The sequence below is a fragment of the Penicillium concentricum genome, assembly GCF_028827145.1.
Source record: "Penicillium concentricum strain IBT 3081 chromosome Unknown utg000002l_segment0_segment0, whole genome shotgun sequence".
NCBI lineage: Eukaryota > Fungi > Ascomycota > Eurotiomycetes > Eurotiales > Aspergillaceae > Penicillium > Penicillium concentricum.
In genome coordinates this window covers 8,166,701-8,188,606 of record NW_026622755.1, presented here as the reverse complement: position 1 = coordinate 8,188,606, position 21,906 = coordinate 8,166,701, and the positions used below count along the sequence as shown (strand labels likewise).

The 21,906-nt window shown below is 49.2% G+C and overlaps 11 protein-coding genes across 11 annotated transcripts; 3 read left to right on the top strand and 8 right to left on the bottom strand.

Annotated features, from left to right (window-relative positions):
* Positions 1 to 493: 493 nt before the first annotated feature.
* N7517_006829 (epsin) lies at positions 494 to 2,492 on the bottom strand (the record flags this gene model as incomplete). Its single annotated transcript, XM_056724559.1, has 4 exons — positions 494 to 1,851; positions 1,908 to 2,128; positions 2,185 to 2,254; positions 2,420 to 2,492. The coding sequence occupies 4 exons, from the start codon at positions 2,490 to 2,492 to the stop codon at positions 494 to 496; spliced, it is 1,722 nt and encodes a 573-aa protein (XP_056580809.1).
* Positions 2,493 to 3,793: 1,301 nt separating this feature from the next.
* On the bottom strand, positions 3,794 to 4,859 carry N7517_006828 (ADP-ribosylglycohydrolase family protein; the record flags this gene model as incomplete). The annotated part of the gene is made up of 3 exons (XM_056724558.1): positions 3,794 to 4,176; positions 4,223 to 4,653; positions 4,708 to 4,859. The coding sequence occupies 3 exons, from the start codon at positions 4,857 to 4,859 to the stop codon at positions 3,794 to 3,796; spliced, it is 966 nt and encodes a 321-aa protein (XP_056580808.1).
* Positions 4,860 to 5,258: 399 nt separating this feature from the next.
* On the bottom strand, positions 5,259 to 6,203 carry N7517_006827 (isoflavone reductase family protein; the record flags this gene model as incomplete). Its single annotated transcript, XM_056724557.1, has 1 exon — positions 5,259 to 6,203. One exon carries the CDS (start codon positions 6,201 to 6,203, stop codon positions 5,259 to 5,261), a length of 945 nt encoding a protein of 314 aa, XP_056580807.1.
* Positions 6,204 to 6,766: 563 nt separating this feature from the next.
* Positions 6,767 to 8,445, bottom strand: trpE (anthranilate synthase TRP2; the record flags this gene model as incomplete). The annotated part of the gene is made up of 3 exons (XM_056724556.1): positions 6,767 to 8,073; positions 8,133 to 8,212; positions 8,288 to 8,445. 3 exons carry the CDS (start codon positions 8,443 to 8,445, stop codon positions 6,767 to 6,769), a joined length of 1,545 nt encoding a protein of 514 aa, XP_056580806.1.
* Positions 8,446 to 9,324: 879 nt separating this feature from the next.
* On the bottom strand, positions 9,325 to 11,249 carry N7517_006825 (WD40 repeat domain-containing protein; the record flags this gene model as incomplete). Its single annotated transcript, XM_056724555.1, has 4 exons — positions 9,325 to 10,830; positions 10,930 to 11,078; positions 11,133 to 11,149; positions 11,200 to 11,249. The coding sequence occupies 4 exons, from the start codon at positions 11,247 to 11,249 to the stop codon at positions 9,325 to 9,327; spliced, it is 1,722 nt and encodes a 573-aa protein (XP_056580805.1).
* Positions 11,250 to 12,700: 1,451 nt separating this feature from the next.
* On the top strand, positions 12,701 to 13,902 carry N7517_006824 (rhomboid family protein; the record flags this gene model as incomplete). The annotated part of the gene is made up of 2 exons (XM_056724554.1): positions 12,701 to 13,092; positions 13,182 to 13,902. 2 exons carry the CDS (start codon positions 12,701 to 12,703, stop codon positions 13,900 to 13,902), a joined length of 1,113 nt encoding a protein of 370 aa, XP_056580804.1.
* Positions 13,903 to 14,301: 399 nt separating this feature from the next.
* N7517_006823 (Rad1/Rec1/Rad17 family repair protein) lies at positions 14,302 to 15,462 on the bottom strand (the record flags this gene model as incomplete). Its single annotated transcript, XM_056724553.1, has 1 exon — positions 14,302 to 15,462. The coding sequence occupies one exon, from the start codon at positions 15,460 to 15,462 to the stop codon at positions 14,302 to 14,304; it is 1,161 nt and encodes a 386-aa protein (XP_056580803.1).
* A 168-nt stretch (positions 15,463 to 15,630) lies between these two features.
* Positions 15,631 to 16,040, bottom strand: N7517_006822 (OST5 family protein; the record flags this gene model as incomplete). Its single annotated transcript, XM_056724552.1, has 4 exons — positions 15,631 to 15,676; positions 15,739 to 15,793; positions 15,852 to 15,881; positions 15,938 to 16,040. The coding sequence occupies 4 exons, from the start codon at positions 16,038 to 16,040 to the stop codon at positions 15,631 to 15,633; spliced, it is 234 nt and encodes a 77-aa protein (XP_056580802.1).
* A 165-nt stretch (positions 16,041 to 16,205) lies between these two features.
* gcnE (histone acetyltransferase GCN5) lies at positions 16,206 to 17,755 on the top strand (the record flags this gene model as incomplete). Its single annotated transcript, XM_056724551.1, has 7 exons — positions 16,206 to 16,224; positions 16,283 to 16,371; positions 16,425 to 16,478; positions 16,532 to 16,740; positions 16,802 to 16,916; positions 16,976 to 17,683; positions 17,735 to 17,755. The coding sequence occupies 7 exons, from the start codon at positions 16,206 to 16,208 to the stop codon at positions 17,753 to 17,755; spliced, it is 1,215 nt and encodes a 404-aa protein (XP_056580801.1).
* Positions 17,756 to 18,793: 1,038 nt separating this feature from the next.
* Positions 18,794 to 20,028, top strand: rgsB (uncharacterized protein; the record flags this gene model as incomplete). Its single annotated transcript, XM_056724550.1, has 3 exons — positions 18,794 to 18,948; positions 19,003 to 19,735; positions 19,792 to 20,028. 3 exons carry the CDS (start codon positions 18,794 to 18,796, stop codon positions 20,026 to 20,028), a joined length of 1,125 nt encoding a protein of 374 aa, XP_056580800.1.
* A 616-nt stretch (positions 20,029 to 20,644) lies between these two features.
* On the bottom strand, positions 20,645 to 21,679 carry N7517_006819 (uncharacterized protein; the record flags this gene model as incomplete). The annotated part of the gene is made up of 2 exons (XM_056724549.1): positions 20,645 to 21,288; positions 21,421 to 21,679. 2 exons carry the CDS (start codon positions 21,677 to 21,679, stop codon positions 20,645 to 20,647), a joined length of 903 nt encoding a protein of 300 aa, XP_056580799.1.
* Between the last annotated feature and the right edge of the window lie 227 nt (positions 21,680 to 21,906).

Below are 21,906 nucleotides of genomic sequence, written 5' to 3'. Positions count from 1 at the left end.
GTATCCAATAAATTTGACTAGACCTGTGACCACACTTGGACTAGAGCTATGCAGTATGAGGAAGTCTGACAAGATGTCAAGAAAGTGGTTTGAAATGAGAAGGATATCCTAATGGCAGACAATGGCAGAAACAAAAAAAAAAATTTGTCGTGAGAAAATACCAGACAAGATGAAGGACCCAGGTCAAACCTCGAAGGAATGTAGGCTATCGAGGACATGAAAATGAAGGCTTGGGGTTTTAGCCTTCCCTTCACGGCATCAACAAACCCACAGTTCACGGATGTAGGAAGATAGTGGCGAGTATCGGGTAGCTATAGGGATAGAAATGAAGGAAACAAAAAATAACGAGACCGGGTAAAAACCAGACGACCAAGCCCCCGAATGACTGAACGAGAAACAGAAAGGAAAGAAAAAAGAGATAGATGGTATCCGCGTGAGTGGCCTTAGCGAAATCAGGAATGCATCAATAAAGAAGAGCCTCACGAAACAGTGACTACAGATCAATCAGGCTACCACCGCGCCGCTGCTGCTGCTGTCCTCCCCAAGGGTTGTTGGTAGGTTGCTGCTGTTGCTGCTGCACATAGCCGGTCTGTTGCGGCATGCCTGTGAATTGTTGGCCGAAGAATGGGTTTCCGGTGGGAGCAGCGTGTAGGCGGTCCAAACCCTGACCAGCAGAATTGACAAATGTGCCAGGTGCTGTGTGTTGTGCGGGGATTCGGAGATCTCCAACATTGCCGAAGGTATCCTGGCCTTCGCCTGACCCGAGAAGGGCGTTGAGACGAGCATGGTGAGGGTCCTGTGGCGGGGTACTCTTTGGTGGCTGTGGGGCTTGGAAGCCAGCGATCGGGTTGGGCTGAGTGGGTTGGGCGAACAGCGAGCTTTGGCCATACTGCGCGTTGTTCTGGGCATACTGATTCGTTGCACGGTCCTCCGATAAGGAATTAAGTGTTGGTGGGCCTGTTTGTGCATGGTTGTTGAACTGTGTTTGAGTACGCTGAGCGAAGGGGTTATTTGATCCTGTTGGCATGGGCTTGAGGGCATCAGCGGGCTGCAAATGCTGCTGCTGAGGCTGGTTTCCGGCCCATGGGTTGTTGCTTCCTGCGTTTTGATAGTTCTCCTGGGGCTGCTGCTGCTGCTGTTGCTGTTGCTGCTGTTGCGAGAAGACATCCCCGCCATAGGGGTTGTTGGGGTTGAATGCGGTGTGCTGGGGTTGGAGAGTGGCCTGGGGTTGCAAAAGGTTGTTCTGTTGCTGGCCGTAAGGGTTCTGATCAAAGCCCGAGGGCTGCGCTTGATAGCCGTTGGCGTAAGGGTTATTCATGCCGGTGGGCTGGTTCTGGAATCCTGTCGGCTGCGCGTACTGGTTGTTCAGGTAGCCAGTTGTCATAGGCTGCTGCGCATTGATCGGGTTGCCGAACCAGTCCACAGCACCTTGCTGTTGGTAGCCCTGGTTGTAGCCGGTTGGCTGAACTTGAGCTGGGGTGTCGTCGAAGAGAGACTGGGCATTGCTCTCTTCCAATTCGCGCTTTCGGAGGTCCTCTTCCTCCCTGCTAAGCTTAATGGCCTTGGCAAGATCCTCATCGTCCTGGGTTGCCATTGTCTCCTTGGCTCGTCGCTTGCGCTCATCCTCAGCTTCTGCCTTGCTGGCTTCAATAGCTAAGCGGTATTCAGTGTCGGAATCATCATCCCCGTTGCGTCGGCGTCGGTCTTTGCGCGGTGGTTCCACGGGGGAGTTTCCGTAGCCTTCATCGAGTCCGCTCACGCGAGTCTTCCAGAGTTTGCGGTCTGAGCGTTCACTGCGCAAGCGATCTTCATCCAGTACCAATGCAGTCAATTCCTTTGCTGCCACCCGAACTACAGAACAACCTGTCAATTTTGCAACCACTTCGGATTTTCAAGGAACAACTTACCGTTCTGGCCAACATCCCTTCCTTCCTCGTCCACATATGTGAACTCGCGCAAAGTCTTGATAATATAGACGTTTTTACGGGCCCACGTTACCACCAACTCCGAGCCTTCGTGGAGACAGTAGTCCAAGACCTTCAGTGACTTCAGCACGTGGCGCCAGTTCTTGCCCTTATCGTTGAGTCGCTTGTCAAGCATATCCATGATCTCGTAGAACTCGTTCGGACTATTATGCAAATGACGTTAGCGGCGCCCACACGGTAGGTCGCAGCCTCAACTCACCTCCCGAAAGTCATGGCGGCAATCTCGGACATGTCGGTGCCCGTAGGGCCCCAGGGGTCATTACTAGTAGCTGAAAAAGTAAGTTAGCAACTTGGTTACAATCTATGCGGGGTGCATGGGCGCAAGCAAGCAACCCCCGGGAAAAGACAGGGGCAATAAGCCGGGGCGACAGCATTTCTTGCGCCCGCAACTCGATAATCGCCGAGAAGTTCGATGTAGTGAAATCGGCTCGTACCATTTCGGACCTTGACCTGCACTGAGGAATATCCTTTTGTGACGTTCTTCACACTCCGCACGACTTTAGACATGGTGGCGGTGATGCGACGGTAGTGTTAATGTAAATGAATCGCAATCGGAAATCGATGCGAAGGATTGTAGAAGAGAGTATTAGACTGCCAAGCACGCACTGCCCTCTGTCTCCGTGTCACGGCCCAAGATGGTCAAGTAACTCTGAAATGGACAGGTTGGCAGGTGGGGTCTAAAGGAGTTGAGGGAATTGGGCTTTAAATTGCCTGGAAAGGAAATATTGGTAAATAGTAATCGACAATCAATGGATGGAAAGGTGAAAAGTGAAAGAGAGGAGAGGGGATGGCTCGAACGGGGGGAATGAGAGGGCTTGGCAGTGACGAAGCAGTTTAGACCAAACTTTTTATACTGGCAACTGTTTTAAAGATCTACACTTGGAAATCTCTTAAGATTTGGAGAATTTTTTTTTATTATCACAAAAATCTGCCAGATCACTTCGATGGTCTACCATGTACTCCGTATAATATACAGTGCATGTCCAAGTACCGTTACGCCCTCGTGGCCGGAGGTCCGGTCTAATCACCGCGAGATTACTTTTTTTTTTCCTTTTCTCCTTTTTTTCCCCTATATATAGCCTAAAGCAAGCAATTCACTATTTGGAATCTACATATTGTTTTTTTATTTGACCTTGAATCAAAGCCAATTCCAATTGTTGGGTATCCAAGTTAAAAACATTAGCATGTTTCCTGCCACATGTGGCGGCTTTCGGCCGCGTAATAACCTTGGTCATGGTCAGGCAACAGTCAATTGGTTATGGAAATTTATATACTACCTCGGTAGTATATATAGTATATACTCCGTATTCATATCACATTGAAGTAGGAATCAGGCTACGTCATTTACTCTTCTAGAATGCAATGACACTCTTGGCACTCCGATCGTAGGTCCACATTGGTGTTGACATCGAAGTCTTACATCCATTTTTCCTACTCACTTCGAATTTGTCTTTGATCTAACACATACACCCCTTGATGATAATTATATTACTGAATTAGGTATTGAGTGAGCCATGCTCAGTACTTGATATGTGTAGGTGACCATTGAATGATCCATACAAGAGAGTACATATCTATAGCAGGATTAATTACAACACGAGTTCTCTAAAATATTATACTCTCAGCAAAACGTACCTTCCCTGTTACTGTCACATCACTCTTTCCTGTTCAGCATTTGTTTACATTGGTTCCTCTAGACAATCGCCCTTTGCCTAGTTCTCAAACATCCATAGGGAGACATGGTGCGGAATAATTAGCAACATATTAATTGTAGAAATGAAACACTGGAAGGTTGTTATTCAAGAATATCAAGCGATCCCATCAGACAATGTGTCAGCAATACTTCCAATAAATCCTTTATTCTGCATCCCGGCCACCCATTCACTAGGAATAGAGTCAAACCCATAGAACGAACCCGCAAGACCTCCATAAACAGCCCCCGCAGTATCTGAGTCACCACCCAGATTGACAACTGCCAAAGCCCCATCCTTCCAGGTTTCATACTTGAAGAATGCCCACATGGCACATTCAAGTGTATCAACAACCCATCCACTACTAGTCATATCGCCAGGCGCCTTGATTTTCCAGTCGCTGATTGTTCTGTACCTGTACAATGACATGCGCTCCTTCAGAGCAGGGTGAGTAAATGGAAACACAGAGAGCGCATGGAAGAGCTGCTTCTTTGTTTGGCCTAAAAGGAGTCAGTGGCAAGTCTGGAAAGAAAAATCAAAACCAACCATTCATAACCTTGCACACCAATTCCGTATACACTTCACAGGCTTCCACACACGCGAGCGAAGGATGTGTGATCTGGCTATGTCTTCTGGCGACTTCCCGAGCCAATGTAGAATCGTGCCAGTAGACAACCCCAATCGGGACGATCCTCATCAAGCTCCCATTCCCAGAGAACTCCTCGTAATTCAATCTATCAATTACCATCGCCTGGGCAAGTTCGAAATCACCTTCCTCTATGCCATACTTAATCCACTGCCTCAGGGAGGTACGAGTGGAGCGTCCTACATCCCATGAGTGATTGACAGTGCTGAAATGGCCGTTGGTCAGCCACTCGACAAAGTATTGGATTGACAGTGTATGGTTGTATTGCATATCGGATTTAGAGAAGGAGCATGCCAAGGCTAGAGTCATAGATCCGTCGTCGGAATAGGATCTTGTTCATGTTAGTTACAGGTACTCCGAATAGATGACTGTGACGGAAACTCACCCAGCTGGTTGATCAAAGGGCGCTACATATCTCAAGGTTGTGATCGGCTCAAAGGTTCCTGCGTCTCGGAATTGTACGGGGCCACCGAGGGCATCGGCTACGCAGACGCCCCAGATAGCGCCTTTGGCACGAGATTCCAAGGATGGAGACATGTGGCGCTGATGATGTTGATTTGTTATTGTTTCGAGGTGGTTTCGTCTGATTTAAACGAAAGATCTCGGAAGTGACTCAAAAGACGAAAGAGCCTTGGGAAGTCAGAAACCTACAAATAGTAATATTTCAAGGTTGAGTCACCAGCACTAAATGGGACAATAATATTTGAAACTTAAATGCGACATACTAGCGCAAAGGGTACTAAGTCTCACACTAGGCATCCACAGCCCCAACTCTGGGGCTGTGGCCTGAACACCACTCTAAGTCTGTCCACAGCTGATGATCTTCCGCTAGTGTAAGTGCCCAAGACTGCCCATGTCCTTGGAAGGATCACTCATGCACATCCCAGCTGTGGTCTAGTGATAATTTATTTCCGAAGTATTCAATTTCCTAAACACCTACTTATGACGAGGCCAGACAACATATTTCGCAGGCTGCCCATTAGTCTCCTTGGCCAAATCCTCTACAGTTTTCCACTTCCACAGCTGCTGACCAGGGTTAACAAGATCGTTATCATCCCCAAGAAAATCAGGAGTATGAGCAATACCCCCGTCACCCATCAAGAACCACAGATAGGCAACCGGACGCCATGAAGGCTCAGCAATAGTCTCTGCCTTATATTTGTCGTACGGGAGGCAGTCAATATCAATGTGTCCCGCACCGGCAGACTCCATAATCCCCGCAATCTCCGCAATCGAGCGCGAATCACCGCCAACATGAACAACATCAGGAATCTTTTCTGCCGGCATAGTCGCCAATGAAGCAACGGTCCTGCCGACATCCGCAAGCGAGGTAAAAGACACCGGCGTGCGGAATGACCCCACACTAGTATACTTCCCTTTCTGGGTGTCGAGACCGAACCACGGCCCGATACTATCTTCTAGAATCAGGCCGCAGAATACGCGACAGACCTTCATGTGCGTGACGACTGCTTGCGCCTTTGCAAAGTGCTTCTTCTTCTCCTGCCACTCCAAGTGGGCGAAGTCGTGATTGCAGTGGTCGACGCCGAACTCGGAGGGGAAGTAGACTCGGATGTCGGTTTGAGCAAGGGCGGATGCGATCTTTGTTTTGAAGTCGTGCCCTGCGGGCCCGACTGTATTTACCAGTATTTGTATGCCCTGTAGGGCTTCTTCGAGGTTGTGTTCGTTGTAGCGGCGGGCTGTGAGTTTTACGCCGGACTGGGAGGAGGAGGGTTGGAAGAGACATGATTCGTTTCTTGAGAGGAGGATTATCTCGGAGAACTTGTCTTGGAAGGTGGAGGAGAGGAAGGCTGCTGTGAAGTGCTTGCCTAGATGTCCGGTGGCTCCGGCAATGGCGACAACTGGTCGTGTTATGGATTTCATCTATGCGATTACCAAAAGAAGAGGTTGTCTAGAATAAAAGGATGAGAGGTGAAGTTGGGGGTGAGTCTCAGCTTTATATATACAATGCTGTACCCTACTTCACCAGGTCTATCTTCTTTGCGTCATTGGCCGAGCAACCATCCCGAGGTCCGGACCAACAGCCCTAATTGGCTCACAGTGGTTTATTTTGGATACAAAACAAGGCAGTGTCCAATTAGATCAAATAGGATACAGATCTTCTATGTTGTGCAGCATAGAGGTGTTTGCATCGGCGGCCCAGGCTTGATTCAGCTCTCATATAAGGAGAACAACACAGTGAGTACCAGTCTATTATCAGAATGGTATGGGCACAGATTATGCTATATTGTTTCGTGAGATTTCTCTCTTATATCACGTAAATCCGAAATCCAAAACTGATTAGTTCTGGCTGAGAATGATCTTCGTCCCCCTGGGGTCGCATCAAAACACCAGAACCCCTTGTGTGACCCGCGGGCCCGACGCTTCTGCTAAAAAAAACATAACTAGTTTGCTTGTGCTTTTATTCCTAAATCCAAGTCCACGCATTACTTCTCCAGGCTTAGGTATTTCTCCTCGGCGCCCTTGATGCACGCAATGTTGGCGCCAAGCTTGTTGATCGTCTCAATGTACTCATCATAGGGGTCTGAGTCGAAGACAATACCACCACCAGCCTGGAGGTACGCGACGCCGTCCTTGACCATCATAGTGCGCAGTGCAATGCATGTGTCCATCGCACCGGGCATCTCGGCCGAGCCATCTGCGTTGGCGCTGTTATATCCGAAGTATCCTACGGCGCCTGCGTAGACACCACGCTTTTCACCCTCCAGCTCGGCGATGAGCTGCATGGCGCGCACCTTGGGTGCACCGGAGACTGTGCCAGCAGGGAAGATAGACCGGAATGCATCGAAGCGGGTCATGCCTGGCCGCAACTCTCCCGAGACTTGGGAGACCAGATGCTGGACGTGTGAGAACTTCTCCACAACCATCAGTCGGTCGACCTGTGTTGTGGTGGGATCGCAGACCCGGTTCACGTCGTTGCGAGCAAGATCGACCAACATGACGTGCTCGGCGCGGTCCTTAAGACTGCTGCGGAGCTCATCGGCGAGGGCGGCATCCTCCTCCGGGGTCTTGCCGCGCTTCACTGTGCCTGCAATGGGGTGGCTGATGATACGGCCCCCCTCTTCCTTTACCAGGAGCTCGGGACTGGCTCCGACAAGCTGGAAGTCTCGACAGTCGATATAGAACAGATAAGGAGAAGGGTTGACGGTGCGAAGGTGGCGGAAGAGGTTGTACGGGTGGAGAGAGGTGGGTCGTGATAGCCGCTGTGACGGCACGGTCTGGAAAATATCGCCCTTGGCGATGTGCTGCTTCAATCGCTTGACGTGGCCTTCATATCCCTCCTGCCCGATGTTAGATGTATACTCCTGGTTCGGAATGATCGGGCCCTGAGGTGGAAGTGGTGTGCGGTCTTGGAGTAGCGTATCGATCGTCTTCTGGATGATGGACTGGCCCTTGAGGTATGAGGCCTCGATATCGGCATCCGCCGAGGGAATGGGAACGTAGGTGATGACCTTGACGACTTGGAAGAAATGATCGAATGCAATGATGGTGTCATAAAGCATAAAGAATGACTCGGGCACTCCAAGGACGTCCTTCATCGGCCGCGCGGTCTTGGGCTCAAAGTATCTAACACAGTCATATCCAACATATCCGATCGCTCCGGCGGTCAACGGCGGGAGGACCAATTCAGGTACTGTCGCGACGCGGAACTGAGAAAGCTCAGCCTCGAGATATGGGAGGGGATCCGCTGCTGGGCCATGGCCCTCGCCGGTCTTGATGACCTTTCTGGGGTCTGCATGGGAGGATGGAGTAAGCAATGGAACCAGACCAAAGACTCCCGGTATCACCCACCTGCGCCAACAAAGCTGTATCGCCCAATAGTCTCTGTGGTAGCAGCACTTTCATACAAAAATGACAAACGCGAGCTATCCCTGCGAGTCAGCGATCTTGTCCAGCATTCCATGCCCCGCGCTATCGCCAATGTTGAAAAGAGCCCAATGACTCACTTCTCTGCAATCTTCAAGTATGCCAATGTTGGGGTTAAGAGGTCGGCAGCGATCGATGCCGTAACAGGAAGTAGGTTGGGAGGGAACTCAGAGTTCCTCGACTTTGAGATCACTTCTCGCGCCGTCTCAAGGGACGGGATGCTGGCGACCTGAGTCATTGGTCAACAAGCGTAAACAAAATCCCAACGGGGGTGTCGAAGAGTGGAGAAATACAGTAACAAGACAAATGCGTACTTACAGGAGTTGCCATTTTGTTATAAGTGGCTGATATCGACGATGCTAGTCAAGGGAAAGGATTGAATTGGCGGTGGAAAATGATTCACTGTGGGGGGGGTTTTGTATCGACGGGTCCAGGAATGCGCCCAGCCTGCACTGTTTCGTTTGAGGTTTGACAAGATGACACAATTACAATATAAAATTTAAGGCTCTTTATAGATTTAAAGCGAATCCGAACAAAGCTTACATGCTTGTCTCACAGGTGTGTCCATGTGGCCTTGATTATATGCATCCAAAAGTGGACTAGCGTCGAGGGGTATATTATCGATAAAGCGACTATAGATATAACTCCAGGGCTATATTGTACACAGGACTTCCTTTGAAAATTGGGGTATTTTCTTGACTATCATACACTAAAAGTGAGTTTCGAAATCACAGATCCCACCTGGAATGGGTGAAGGGAAAAAAAAAAGGCAAAAAAAGTCCACCGTCGCCAGTCCATGTCATTCGCCGTGCCCACCCAAACCTGTCCCAAGCAATGCATGCCATTATGCATTTTCTAAAGAAAAATGTATGTTCACAGAAAGTAATAAATAAGGGGAAAAAATTCAGAGAAACCATGAAGGGTGATATGTCTTCGAGGGAAAGAGATTGAAAAGGCTTTTCAAGCGGGATTGACAGATTAGTTTAAGCTGGGCATGAGTCGTGAGTTTTTAAGTGGCTCCAGGGCTGTTTCAAATCCGCTCTGTCATCGTTGCAAATTGATGATTGCCATCTTGGGAAATTGGACCGTCAGCATGGGGGACATTGACACAAGTAATCTAGATCAGGGAGCGTACCTGTTTGTTGAAGCCATAGGCAAGTCGTTTTCCATCTGCATCCCAGGAAAGGGCCCGATGGGGATCTGGGTATGAATGACCATTCTGTCCATGGTGTCCATTATGTCCGTTGGTTATGCGGTCGGCTTCTTCTTTCTTCACCTCGGGGCTAGTTGCAGTCCAGGTAGACATAAGATTACCACCAGGGTGTTCAACGTTCCAGATAAAGATCCCGTCCTTGCTAGCTGCACCGAGAGCATATCCATCGGGGGAGAAAGATCCGGTAATAGCGGGGTTTGAGTCTAGGCTCAGCTGATGAACGTTTGTGTAATCCTTTATATCGAGGTTGACTTGCCAAACCTTGACCTTACCATCCGCCGAGAAAGAGGCAAATTCAATACGATGGGGATCAAATTGAGGACTGATATCAATGCCGGTGATTCTGTCCTTGTGGGCGTTGGAGATAAGAATGTCATGAGTGGGGATCCAAATCGAAGCGCTCAGTCCAGAAGCCACGATAGCGACTGAATGGAACTCGGTTTGGACACAGCGAATAAACTCCCAGGTTGCGTTATCTCTGGGAGAAGGGAAGGTCTTAATCAAACGGATGCTGTTGTCCACTTCGCATTGATAGACTGCACCATCACCAGAAGCGAATACCAGGTTGCGTCCACACCACGCGAGATCATAGATATGGTTCTCAATTATTTGAGGTGGAGGGAAAACATCTGGTCGGCGGCTGTCGTCCCAAAGCGCGAGTTCCGATACGTTATGATTCGAGGCTACAACGACCAGTTGCGAGCTACCGGATGCCCAATGCAAGCCAGTGATGAGCCGGGGTACCTCGGGTAGTAAATCCACTGCATCTCCATTGACGTTGTACATGGTGATAGTGCCCCTGTCATCAGTACAAGTCGCGACGGCCAATTTCTCACCAATGGCATCCCAGGCTACGGTTGAGACAGTTGTGTCACCCTTCTTGAGCTCAAGGATTTTCTTCTGCACAGGTTCTGATGACATTGACAGCTTCCATAAGCTGCAAAAGAGGTCACCAGCTCCCACAACCACAGTGGGATCTCGAGGGCGCCACACGGCGTGGGTCACGTGATGATCCGGATTCAGCAGGGCGGTGTCGGGGGTCAAATCGATGGGCTTGGCGGGGGCGATCTGGACGCGAGAGCTCTCGCCGTTTTCCATAGTGGGTAGTTCAGGGATCTCCTCGGCCATGCTGACATCACCATCTTCATCCATATGATCAGTATCTGGCTGACTTTCAGTTTGCGCCTTGTCTTCCATGGATTCATCGCTATCAGTTTCGTCCTTTCGGGTGTCCTTTCCGGGCTCGGCATGGCCGTTCACCGGGCGGTCGCGCGCAAGTTGACCCGGCGAATCTGGGTCTGTGCCGACAGCCTCATCGCGACTTTCCACCGATCCAGTTTTAGTTCCAATTTCAAAGGGCTCTGGTCCGAAAAAATAATCAGACGGTGAAATACTTTTCTGATTGCCCTCCTATACATTGCGATTAGTTTGATTTCAAATTGAGGAACCCAAATGGAAAGTAAAATTTTCCCTTTGGCGCGTAAGAACCATTTAGAATGAAACACATACCTTGTCCAGCGAGGATTCCATCTCGTGGTATTGCAGGCCCTTCTGGACCAGCGACACCAGCGCATGGGTTTTAATGTAAGGCGCAAACGGGAGAGTCTGCGGATCAGGGAACCACGCGCGCTGCAAAGAGACGGCGGCATCGCCATGACCTAGGTTGAGTTAGAGGTCAAATTGGGGAAAGTCAAGGGGGCAACGTGACCAACCTGATTCTTGAAGGTACCTAGAAGAATATTAGTTCTGTAGCAGATGCATGGGTTGCATTGCACTTACCTCCATATTAAATAGTTGACATGATGCGACGTGAGGTCAGGTTGTGCCATGATTACATGTGCGACCAGCTAAGGGCCGCGGACATGCCAGAGAGGGAAGAGCTGTCTTGCCGATGAAAACCAAAGTGGAGGCTTCGATGCGCGGAGACGGAGCTTCAGGAACACGGAACACGAGGCCGGAAGGAAGTTGGGACTTCCGGATAAATAGAAAAGGGGGATACTGGTATTTTCCGCAAAGAATTTAAGACCTTTGAGACTTGAAGATCGAAGAGAAAGCCAAGACAAGGGAGAAATTGGAGCTTTGGGGGGGAAAAGAGAGTGAGAGAGTGGAGATAAGAAGAGGTGGGATTCAAGATCAAGAAGAATAGAAGCTATTCAGTGATCTTATAGAAATAGAAACCAAGTATTCAAGGATAGAGAAGAGAGAAAGAGAGAGGGAGTGAAATGAAGATCTGAGATTAAAGGATCCAGAATGTTTGGCAGAAGTCCATTTAGCACACACTAGCCACTTGGATCCTCCCTGTGGCGTTGGGGGTCCTCCACACTTGTCGAACTTCTGGTCATTTTTTTCTATTTTTCTACGTATAACATTGGAGTGTCAAAGCAATTACTCTAGTGAAATATCAAGCATTGATACTCTACCTTTAAAACCCTTATGACTTCTCAAATCCCTATTAGGCGCCTAAAATTGGGGTTCTCCACACATCGGGGGATTTCAGCACGAGCACCCTTGCTTTCAATCTTCCAAGTTACCGGAGTGCTTATTCTGTGTCACGACTTACAACTTACACTTACAATAATGTCTACTTGCAGGGGTTCTGCCTTTCGGACATCATATACCAATGACTTGAACTGCATCTACCCGAAGCTGCAGGTCAATCGATGGTGGATCGTGGCTAATGATGCCGCCTACCTGACATTGGCGCAAGAAGTACGGGGTACTCTTTACTTTTTGACTTCTTTACCTATGAACTTCTATTGGACATACTTTGGTGAGTTCCTTTCACCTCTAGCTATGTTATATGGAGACCTCCTATTACGGAGTGTCTGATAGGTGGCTAGGTACTCCGTATGATGTTGGATGTTGGATGTTTGATGCTAAGTCCCTGATTATTTGATTATTTCTAGATACAAATCCCCAATAACCACCACCATATGTCGTGTGCTATTATTCCTAGAATCTTGTCACTCCCTCAATCTAATCCTATATTCAAATCATATTCCATAGTAGAACTGAAAACAAGAACAAAAAAAAGAAAACAAAAATGACAACTGTATGCACTAATTAATTAGCAAGGAAGATGAGATAATGACATGAAATATAAGTTCCCCATAACCAAAAGCTAGGATGTATGTATGATGTAGATTGTTTGAAGCATCTCGGAGCCAAAACATGGCTGATACTTCCGTCCTCGGGCCTCCGCTACTCTCCCACCTCAACTTTCTCCCTTTGTCGACGACCTGTGGTCAGCGTCTTGCAAGAGCTCCAAGCGAGCTCCAACATGTCGCTCCGAATCAGCATTCCTCCTGCTACTCGAATCTGTCTCGTCAGCCTCCTCACCCTCTCCCTACTCTACAATATTGCCAGATGGCGACAGATTGACACCACCGGCGGAACCCCGATCACATCTCCTCTCGTCCCCTACTTGACCCTTGTCCCCTCATTCTTCTACTACTATCCCTGGACAATTGTCACAGCGACCTTCGTCGAGCAAAATATATTCACTGTCCTCTTAAACGCTGCCACCGTATTCTATGGCGGCAAATACCTCGAACGCGCGTGGGGCTCGCGCGAGTTCAGCAAGTTCATCGCGGTCGTCGCCGTGATTCCCTGCGTCGCTATCATCCCAATCTACCTGATCTGGGGAGCAGTCGGAGGCTCCTCAAGTAGAACGTACGCATCGCCCCTCTACCTCCCTTCTTCCCAACACAAGCAACCGGATTACCACCCTATACCAAACACTAACCATCTCAAACAAACAGCCTCACCCAAATCTGCGGCGGCGTCTCCATCCAAGCTTCCTTCCTAGTCGCCTTCAAACAGCTCGTCCCAGAACACACCGTGACAATCTTCAAAGGAATAATCAAGATGCGCGTGAAACATTTCCCTGCCCTCTTCCTCCTCCTAAACAGCATCAGCGGGCTCGCCATCGGAACAGACACCGCCGCAATCCTATCGTGGCTTGGGATCCTCACCAGCTGGACCTACCTCCGTTTCTACAAGCGGCAACCCGACCTAACCGGCACCTCGAGCGGCACAGGCATCAAAGGCGATGCCAGCGAGACGTTCGCATTCGCCTGTCTATTCCCCGACGTGATGCAGCCACCTGTCGCGTTCGTTGCGGATCAGATCTACGCTCTGCTGGTCGCAGCTAAGGTCCTGACGCCGTTCTCAGAGGACGATATCGCCTCCGGTAACGAGCTGGTGCTGGCGAGAGGCGAGGCGGGCTTGCCCACGCTGTTGAATAGCCAGCGTGGATCCAGGGGCGCTGCTAAGCGCGAGGAGGCGGAGCGCAGACGCGCTATTGCGCTCAAGGCTTTGGATCGCAGATTGCAGGCTGCTACTGCTGGGCGCGGGCAGGCTCATTTGCCTGGATTGGGGGAGCCTAGCTCGTCGATGGTGCGTCCTGCTACGCCGACTCAGGCTCCGCCTGTTGGTCAGGGCATGCTTGGGGAAACGAGTTACAATCCTGATCATGCATGAGTGTCGTCGGGTGCTTCTTTTATCTAACTCTGGCGTTTGTGACGCACTTTGGGATTTGGCCTTTTGGACATATTCGCATTCGTGGCATGGCTGGTTTGTGGCATGGGATTTTTTATACTGATAGTTATACGGATAGTGTGTGCACTTCTGATGATGTACATGATTTGTTCGACTTGTCTTGGAGTTTTGATCTCCCGATTTAGTTATTAGGCTGATATTTTAGCGCCTGTGTGATTGCTGGGCCTTTTGGCCTTGAATTCGATTTGTTTTATACCACACAGAGCTTGTATGTCGAGTACCTTTTGAAAAAAACAATTTCACTCCATTAATCTGTAACTTTGATCATAATTTTAATGGGGTATGCACTTTGTTTTATTTATCATGTTGACCCTAACCCAGCTATTCGCCTTCGGCATCCATCTCCATCTCAGCCTCCTCTTCGTCTAGCAATGGCACAAATCGGAAGTCCACAAAGCACACAGGTCCATTGGGACCCTTTACGCCAGCGCCAATCGATCTACCCACTGGCACATTATGATCATCAAGCTCAACCATGAACTGTAAGCTCAACACCCCCTGCCGATCCCCACGGATACTAACCTTATTAGCGACAGACATGGCTCTCGCAGCCTTGCGAATCAACGCAAATCGATAACTCTGTTGAATCCGATCACCCATAGAGGAAGGAGGAGAAACAAGGAAAGTCTCCGTGACCGTAGGCGCAAGCTTAGCTCTAGTTGCGCGAGCTCGGGAAGAGCCATCATCGAACAACACCTTATGCATCTGAGATTGGGTAGTGCCATGGCCAGCACCACCGGCGATCTCGTTGTGCTGGTCAACCGAAAACTCCACAGTGGACTCACTGAACGGCCCGCCCGCACCGGAGAGAGCAAAGTACGGTTCTCGCTTGGCGCAGGCGGACAGTTTCAGGATTGTGGGGGTGGAGGAGTCGAGCTCGGCGATGGCATTGTGCAGCCAGGCGGATCGCATGATGATTTTCATGATTATGGCGTCGCGCTGGAGGGGAATGTCTGCCTCGTCAGCGTCGGGCTCATAGGTTACTAGTTCGCAGGTTGTTTTCACACCAGCTTCGCTGATGGTGATGCTAAGCGGGGCGCCGTGTTGGGCGTATTGGAGGGTGCAGGATCGGTCCATGAGCAGGGCTGGAGCATTGAATGCGCTTGACGAGGCGATGCCGGTTTGCGTGATGCTAGTGTCGCGGGGTCGATTGGACTCGGAGAGCTCGTTAATGCCGAAGATCTTTAGGGTTTCGAGAATGGCGGAGAGGGAAACGACAAAGTGAGGGAAAGCCCCATTTTGTGAGGATTCGTTGTCGTCTTGGGGTGTTTCGTTCTGGTCGGTCGATGGATTGAATGTGTAGCTGGTGAAGAGCGACTTATCGAGGAAAGCTAGTCCTTGGATGACGCGGCCTTCCTCCACTGAGAATCGGAGGCCATCTGGGGTGATTTGAACGGTGGCCTTGTGTGCGAAACCAATGCAAGAGAGCAGTGTGTAGAGATGGTGAGCGTTGTTGGAGACGCCAGCGAAAAGGGGCTCCATTTTATGACGTAGGCTGCTAGTTCGAACTTTTCAGGCGCGATACTGGCACAGAGCAAGATAATGAGTCCGAATATGCGTGATGGCTTTGGGTATTCTAGCAATAAAGTCCCCTTTGAACCCAACGCTTATGGTACATTTGAGGGGATGCGCAATAGGAAAGGTGGCCGGTTAGACGTAGACTCCGGCGGCGCAGATCATAAACACAGCTCCAAAGCTATCCAAAATACCCAATCAGTATATTGTACGTCAGAATATGGGACGCCGCGTATTACTAACCCAAATGCGAGTGCGGCCGGGAAACCCAAGGATGCGATGCCGAGGAAAGATTGATCTGTTTAAGAAAATGTCAGAGTCCAATTTAATTTTGTAAAATTTGGAATGTGACTTACTCAAGCCAAAGAGAGTGGCGGTAACCAATGCTAGCAGTATTAGTTAGAGATTGGCTACTTTAAAAGCTATAGACCAAGAAGCTTACCGAGGAGGAGCAAGTTGAAGCCGACGGAGAACTGGCTGTCCTTGCCAATGAGAGGAGTAAATGGAGTTGCAGAGGCTGCCTCCCAGACTTCGTTCAGAGACATTAGGATAGAATTTGATAAATGTAATTGAGAGACAATTGATGCAGGTTAAAGATGTCAAAGTGATATAGATCGACAGTGTTGATCTGGCCCGACCGGTAGTTAGTTGTTCCGACCGATACCCCATGTCATGTCGGCGCAAGGTCAAGTTTGAAGGTCAAGGACATCATGGTTGACTCGCCAAAAAGTAAGTAAATTCTTATAACTTTTTGTCTTTGAAACAGTTCTAATAAGGATGGTATCAGGTTTTAAGCGAAAAGCCTCTGAGGAGGCTGCTTCTCCAGAGTCTGGTGTGCAAATCAAGAAGGCGCGAACAGATTCCCCTGTGAAAGAGGTAGGTCTTTAAGTTCCGCTGAATTGCTTCGCGTTTGTTCTGACATCGCACAGGAAGATGGGCTGCTCAAAAAACCACCGCTCCGAATTGTTCCATTCCCCGAGAAGGTACCCTCCCACACCACCGTCTCTGTCAATTCATGATGGCTGATGATACACAGCCCGCTGTTCTCGAAGAACGTCGAGGTGACATCGAATTCCGTGTCGTCAATAATGATGGTTCACACGATAGCTTTATTGTCCTCACAGGCTTGAAATGTATTTTCCAGAAGCAACTACCGAAGATGCCTAAGGACTACATCGCACGCCTTGTCTATGATCGATCCCATCTTTCTATGGCTATCGTAAAGCACCCACTGGAGGTTGTTGGGTATGTCATAAGTGCCGTGTACTGCTCATATTGGTGGGATTAGGATACTGATCAACTACAGAGGAATCACGTATCGTCCGTTCAACTCCCGAAAGTTTGCTGAGATTGTCTTCTGCGCTATATCCTCGGATCAACAAGTGAAGGGATACGGTGCACATTTGATGTCCCATCTCAAGGTACGCACGCTTACAGGCCTGCGATTTCTACACATATATCTGACTTACTTGTCATTCAGGACTATGTGAAAGCCACCTCTCCCATAATGCACTTCCTCACCTACGCTGATAATTATGCCATTGGATACTTCAAAAAGCAAGGCTTCACCAAGGAGATTACACTTGACAAATCAATCTGGATGGGCTACATTAAGGATTACGAGGGTGGCACGCTCATGCAGTGTACCATGCTCCCTAAGATACGCTATCTAGAGATGGGTCGCATGCTCACCAAGCAGAAGGAGTCCGTCCAAGCCAAGATTCGTGCCTTCAGTCGCTCACATATCATCCATCCTCCTCCGAAGGAATGGAAGAACGGAGTGTATGCGATCGATCCTCTTAGCATTCCTGCAATCAAAGAGTCCGGATGGTCGCCAGATATGGATGAAATGGCTCGCCAACCACGCCATGGGCCCAACTATAACCAATTACTGCACTTGTTGAACGATATGCAGAACCACAGTGCGGCCTGGCCGTTCACTCAACCCGTGAATCGAGACGAGGTTCCAGACTACTATGAGGTCATCATGGAACCTATGGATCTGTCTACTATGGAAGAAAAGCATGAGAAGGACTTGTACCCGACCCCACAGGATTTCATTAAGGATGCCATGTTGATCTTCGACAATTGCCGACGTTACAATAATGAGACAACACCCTATGCCAAGAGCGCAAACAAGCTTGAGAAGTTCATGTGGCAGCAGATCCGGAACATTCCGGAGTGGTCGGTAAGTATTTACAATGTTTCTCACGAGACAAATGCTAACTCTGGCATCTAGCACCTTGCCGATAATCATTGACCTGGGGACATACATTCATTGGAGCGATGGTGTTTTTACGGAACGGCGTTGGAGGCATTGGAATTCGATGGGCAATACCCTGTTGGTAGATTACTACGGCATGCATTTTTCACTGGCTTACGAATTAATGCCAGTATATTAATCTCTTTGAGTATGAAGATTACACAGTAAACTCAAAAGTGATCACCAAGAACCGTTATCTGCACTAGGGAATTGATCTTCCAAATAGTACACAGCTTGTCTGAATATTGCGGTGGGCAAGTATGGTCTACACCGGTGTCATGGCCTAGAACTCTCTGTATAATAAGTTACCGGCAAGGCAGAAGATCCATGCATGAGTTTCGCAGTTGATATTTTTGGTAGTCATGTCTAGCTCAACTGGGAATCCATGGATGGATATGCTGATCCATCTTCACACCAATCACATCTATAGATGTTATGCTAGTTATTGTGGGGCCAATATCTGTCAAGCTCAAGTTGATGCCCATCATCATGGAATATCATGGTAATTGATTATAGACATGAATTGAAGTATAAAATGATATAAAAACGGTTATATGCATGATGATATATGAGGCAATAACCTAAAGCTCAACGTTAATTTCTCCCCCTGACAGATCTTAATCTCGGATCATCATTGTTGCGATATTGTTTCGAGATTGCAGGAATAAGCTCAACTTCACCCTTACTTCGGTCTTGCGTTTCCTACTGGCTTTCAAGTTTCTTTGTTTTCTTTGTTGGCAGTTGCTGTTGCCGAGCCATCGACTTAATTGCGTTGTAACCAACTTCAGGGGCTGTCCCGATATCCACACACCGTGTACCTCGCAACGTGGACTTCAACTTTTCAACCCCTCTCATTTCGCTTTCGATTCTCTATCATTCGCTTTCATTCGCCTACGTCTTACTTCACGCGTCTTTTGGGGTGTGTTGGGATCGCTCACTCGCCCGCCGACACGGCCTAGTCTGTCCCCCCTTTTGCTCCCCCGCCTTCGCTTTCAAATTCCCGCGCTCGTCAATTCACTGTTGCCTACTCTAAATATGTCTCATCATGATTTTGTCGACGCAGAGTCGCGTAATCGCCTACCGACCCTCTTTGAAGTGCTCAGCCGCCGAACTCTGGCCCCGGTCGACCTCTTTTCGTTCTACATTTACATGCGCGACCAGCAACGTTCCGTAGACTATCTAGACTTCTGGTAAGTATAAGCTCAAATCCGATCCCCGTGTCCGATATTAACTGGGATCCGTAGGCTTGATGTATCCCAACACATGCTACTGTGCCGACACTATGTCCGTGAACTCCGCCGTTCCGTCCTGGTCGCGACTCCCGATATGGAAAGAGCCGATAGCAAACGATCCTCTGCCATGCTAGACAATTTGGAGAATCTATGCGATATCCCGCTGACGGAGGCTGGGCCTTCTCGTCTACGCGGATTCCAAGGAAACGAGAAGGACAGAGATGCGGACCAACGCCTGTCGGCATTCCTTCGCTCTGAAGGCCAAACCACATCACCTTCCCGGCAAAACAGCCTGGGATCATCCAATGAATCAGCACATCAAATATCTTCGTATGAGGATGGCCGTGACACTCCGGATTCCCGACTTAACGACTCAACCTCTCCCGGGCACACAGTGGCCCGCAATGACATTCGTGCTAGCGCGGAGAAGATATTGTACACATATCTACTTCCCGGTTCCGAACGAGAGATCATGCTGCCGGAATCAATGGTTTCCACAATTATCAATCTGGTCGAAGACGACGGCCGAGACGACCCCGAAGTGTTTGACCCCGCCAAGGACTATGTTTTCCAGGCCATGGAGCGTGATGCATTCCCAGGATTCTTGCAAGCAAAGGCCCTTGGAAATATGGTTCCTCTGAGTACCATCTTGCGCCTCGCCTTTGCTCTGATTAGCTTCGGCGGAGGATTCTGGGGTGCCTTCTACGTTGTTCTGCGGAATAAGCCTCGGAGCATTCGTTGCTGGGTATGTTTATGGTTCTCTCTAAGCACTGATGAACCAACCCGCTAATTTTAACACAGATCATCCTTCCATTTGCTGTCGCTGCATACTTCATCATCTCCTACCAATACAAAATCGACCCCATCATGGCGTTCCTGGGCTACAGTGAATACACCTTTATGAACTGGGCACCAATTCGCGAGCCCTATGTTCGAAAGCTGCTGAACAAGCGCGCCGTCGTCACTGCATTGATCGCCTTCATCACAGCGGCAGCTCTAAGCATCTTATTCATTTTCGTCCCCGGTACCATGCTGTGATCTTTTCGCCGCGTCCAGCTTCCGTCTAATCTAAACTTCCAAAAACAATCGCCCCATGGACTTCGTTGTCTGATCGTCTGATCATTCTTACCATGCCTACAATTGACTTGAATTGTTCGAGGCGTTCCCACCTTGGTGTCCGAATACTGAAGTTTTGCTTCTGATGCATGTTCTTGAAAAAGACCATGTCTCAAATTTGCAACCCGTTTTCGTCCTTGAAGATATACAGAAGGCATTTTGGTCTCCTCTATCTGCCATATCCCACCCGCTTATCAGCGGTCACATCTACCCTCTTTGTCATGTCCATATTTATTGTGCCTGTTGTTTTGCTGTGCTTTTTTCTTCCCTTCTACCAATACCCCTCTTGACTTCGAAAACTTTGTATTGTATCTATTTTCTCATTAATGAGCGTCGCCGTTAGGGCTTTATGAATGCAATTTGCTCCTGTCCACGGGTTCCATATCCCACAAGATATCGTCCGTAAAAGATGCAACTAAACCATAATCAAGTCATTTCGTATCATAAATCCCGTTGGAGCCGCTATGATCTTCTGTACCACATAACCATGAGCAAAAAGGAGTATAGTATCATGTAAATGCATCAATTCGTCTGCACCTCAAGATTTGCGTCCCAACACCCTCTTTGGCTGCCGACTATTTCCCGCACGAGCACCAGGCGCCTCATCAATATCCATGCGCGAGCCGTGCTCACCACCATCGTAAGTATCGAAGAACCCATCATCCTCATCAATATCGTCCGCGTCCCTCTTACTTCCCCCGAGGCCAGCGCCAAGCCGGCCACCGCGTCGGCCACCCTTCTTCCCCGCACTTTGCTTCCTCTTAAGAGCCTCCTCAAGCGCTTCACTGTGCGCCTGGGCGCGTGAAGCACGTCTTGCGGCGTCACTCTTGATGCGTGCAATCTCCGCCTCTAGATCGGAGACGACCTCGCCGCAGCGCGATTCCCACTCGCTCAAGCTGGCGATCATCTTAGGGAGGGACTGGGGTTGGACGTCACGGAGTGGGGCGACAGCTGTCACATTCACAGATGGTGGGTTGGAGGCTGGTGAGAGGCGGGCTGTTATCAGGGAGGCGTAGATGGCTGTTGTTACGAGGGATTCGAGCTCGGTTTTTGTGGGGGTGCTGAGGGCGGTCATCAGGGCGCTGTAGGTGAGGGGTTTAATTGTTGTTGAGAGTGTTAAGAGTGAGAGGAGGCGGAGTTTGAGGGTTTGTTCGGTGTTCAGCTCGGGGAGGTTTGGAGTTGCTGATGCGGGGTGTTGGTTAGCTTTGATTCTGGTACCTTGGGAGTTTGGTTTCTCTGCAGGCGTGGGGAGATTTCATTTGGAAGTTTTAGGGCTTGTTTCTGTTCCTGGGCTCTGAATACATGCAATCTTACCTTGATATTCTTGCCATGTGCCCCATGCGAAGATCTCTAGTAGCTTTAGATAGCCCTTAAACTCGGCCGGAGTGTCTGGTGATCGTAATGCTTGGACGGTCGGCAGCTCGAGCAGCTCTGCAAAGACATAGGTTTGCGTGCTTGAGGTGGCATTTGTAATGAGATTGGCGATAAAACGAGGCGAGCCTGCATTGTTGGAGCGGGCTAGGTGGATGAATGGTTGGAGAGCCTCCAGGGCTCGCGTGTGGGTTTGATCCATTGGGATGTTGTGGTTGATAGAGTTGCAGGTTCAATGAGGATACTGGAGGGTAGCCAAGAGTAACCAAGAGAGAGAGCTGCAATATAGGTGAGAGGTAGCTAAGTTCGAGATGGGAAGCATCCAATGTAGTCCAGGTGGAGATGCTTGTTTGCATTCCATGCAAACACGTCTTATCTGATTTACCTACAGTCCAGCCTTAAGGACAATTTTTTATCTTAATTTTTATT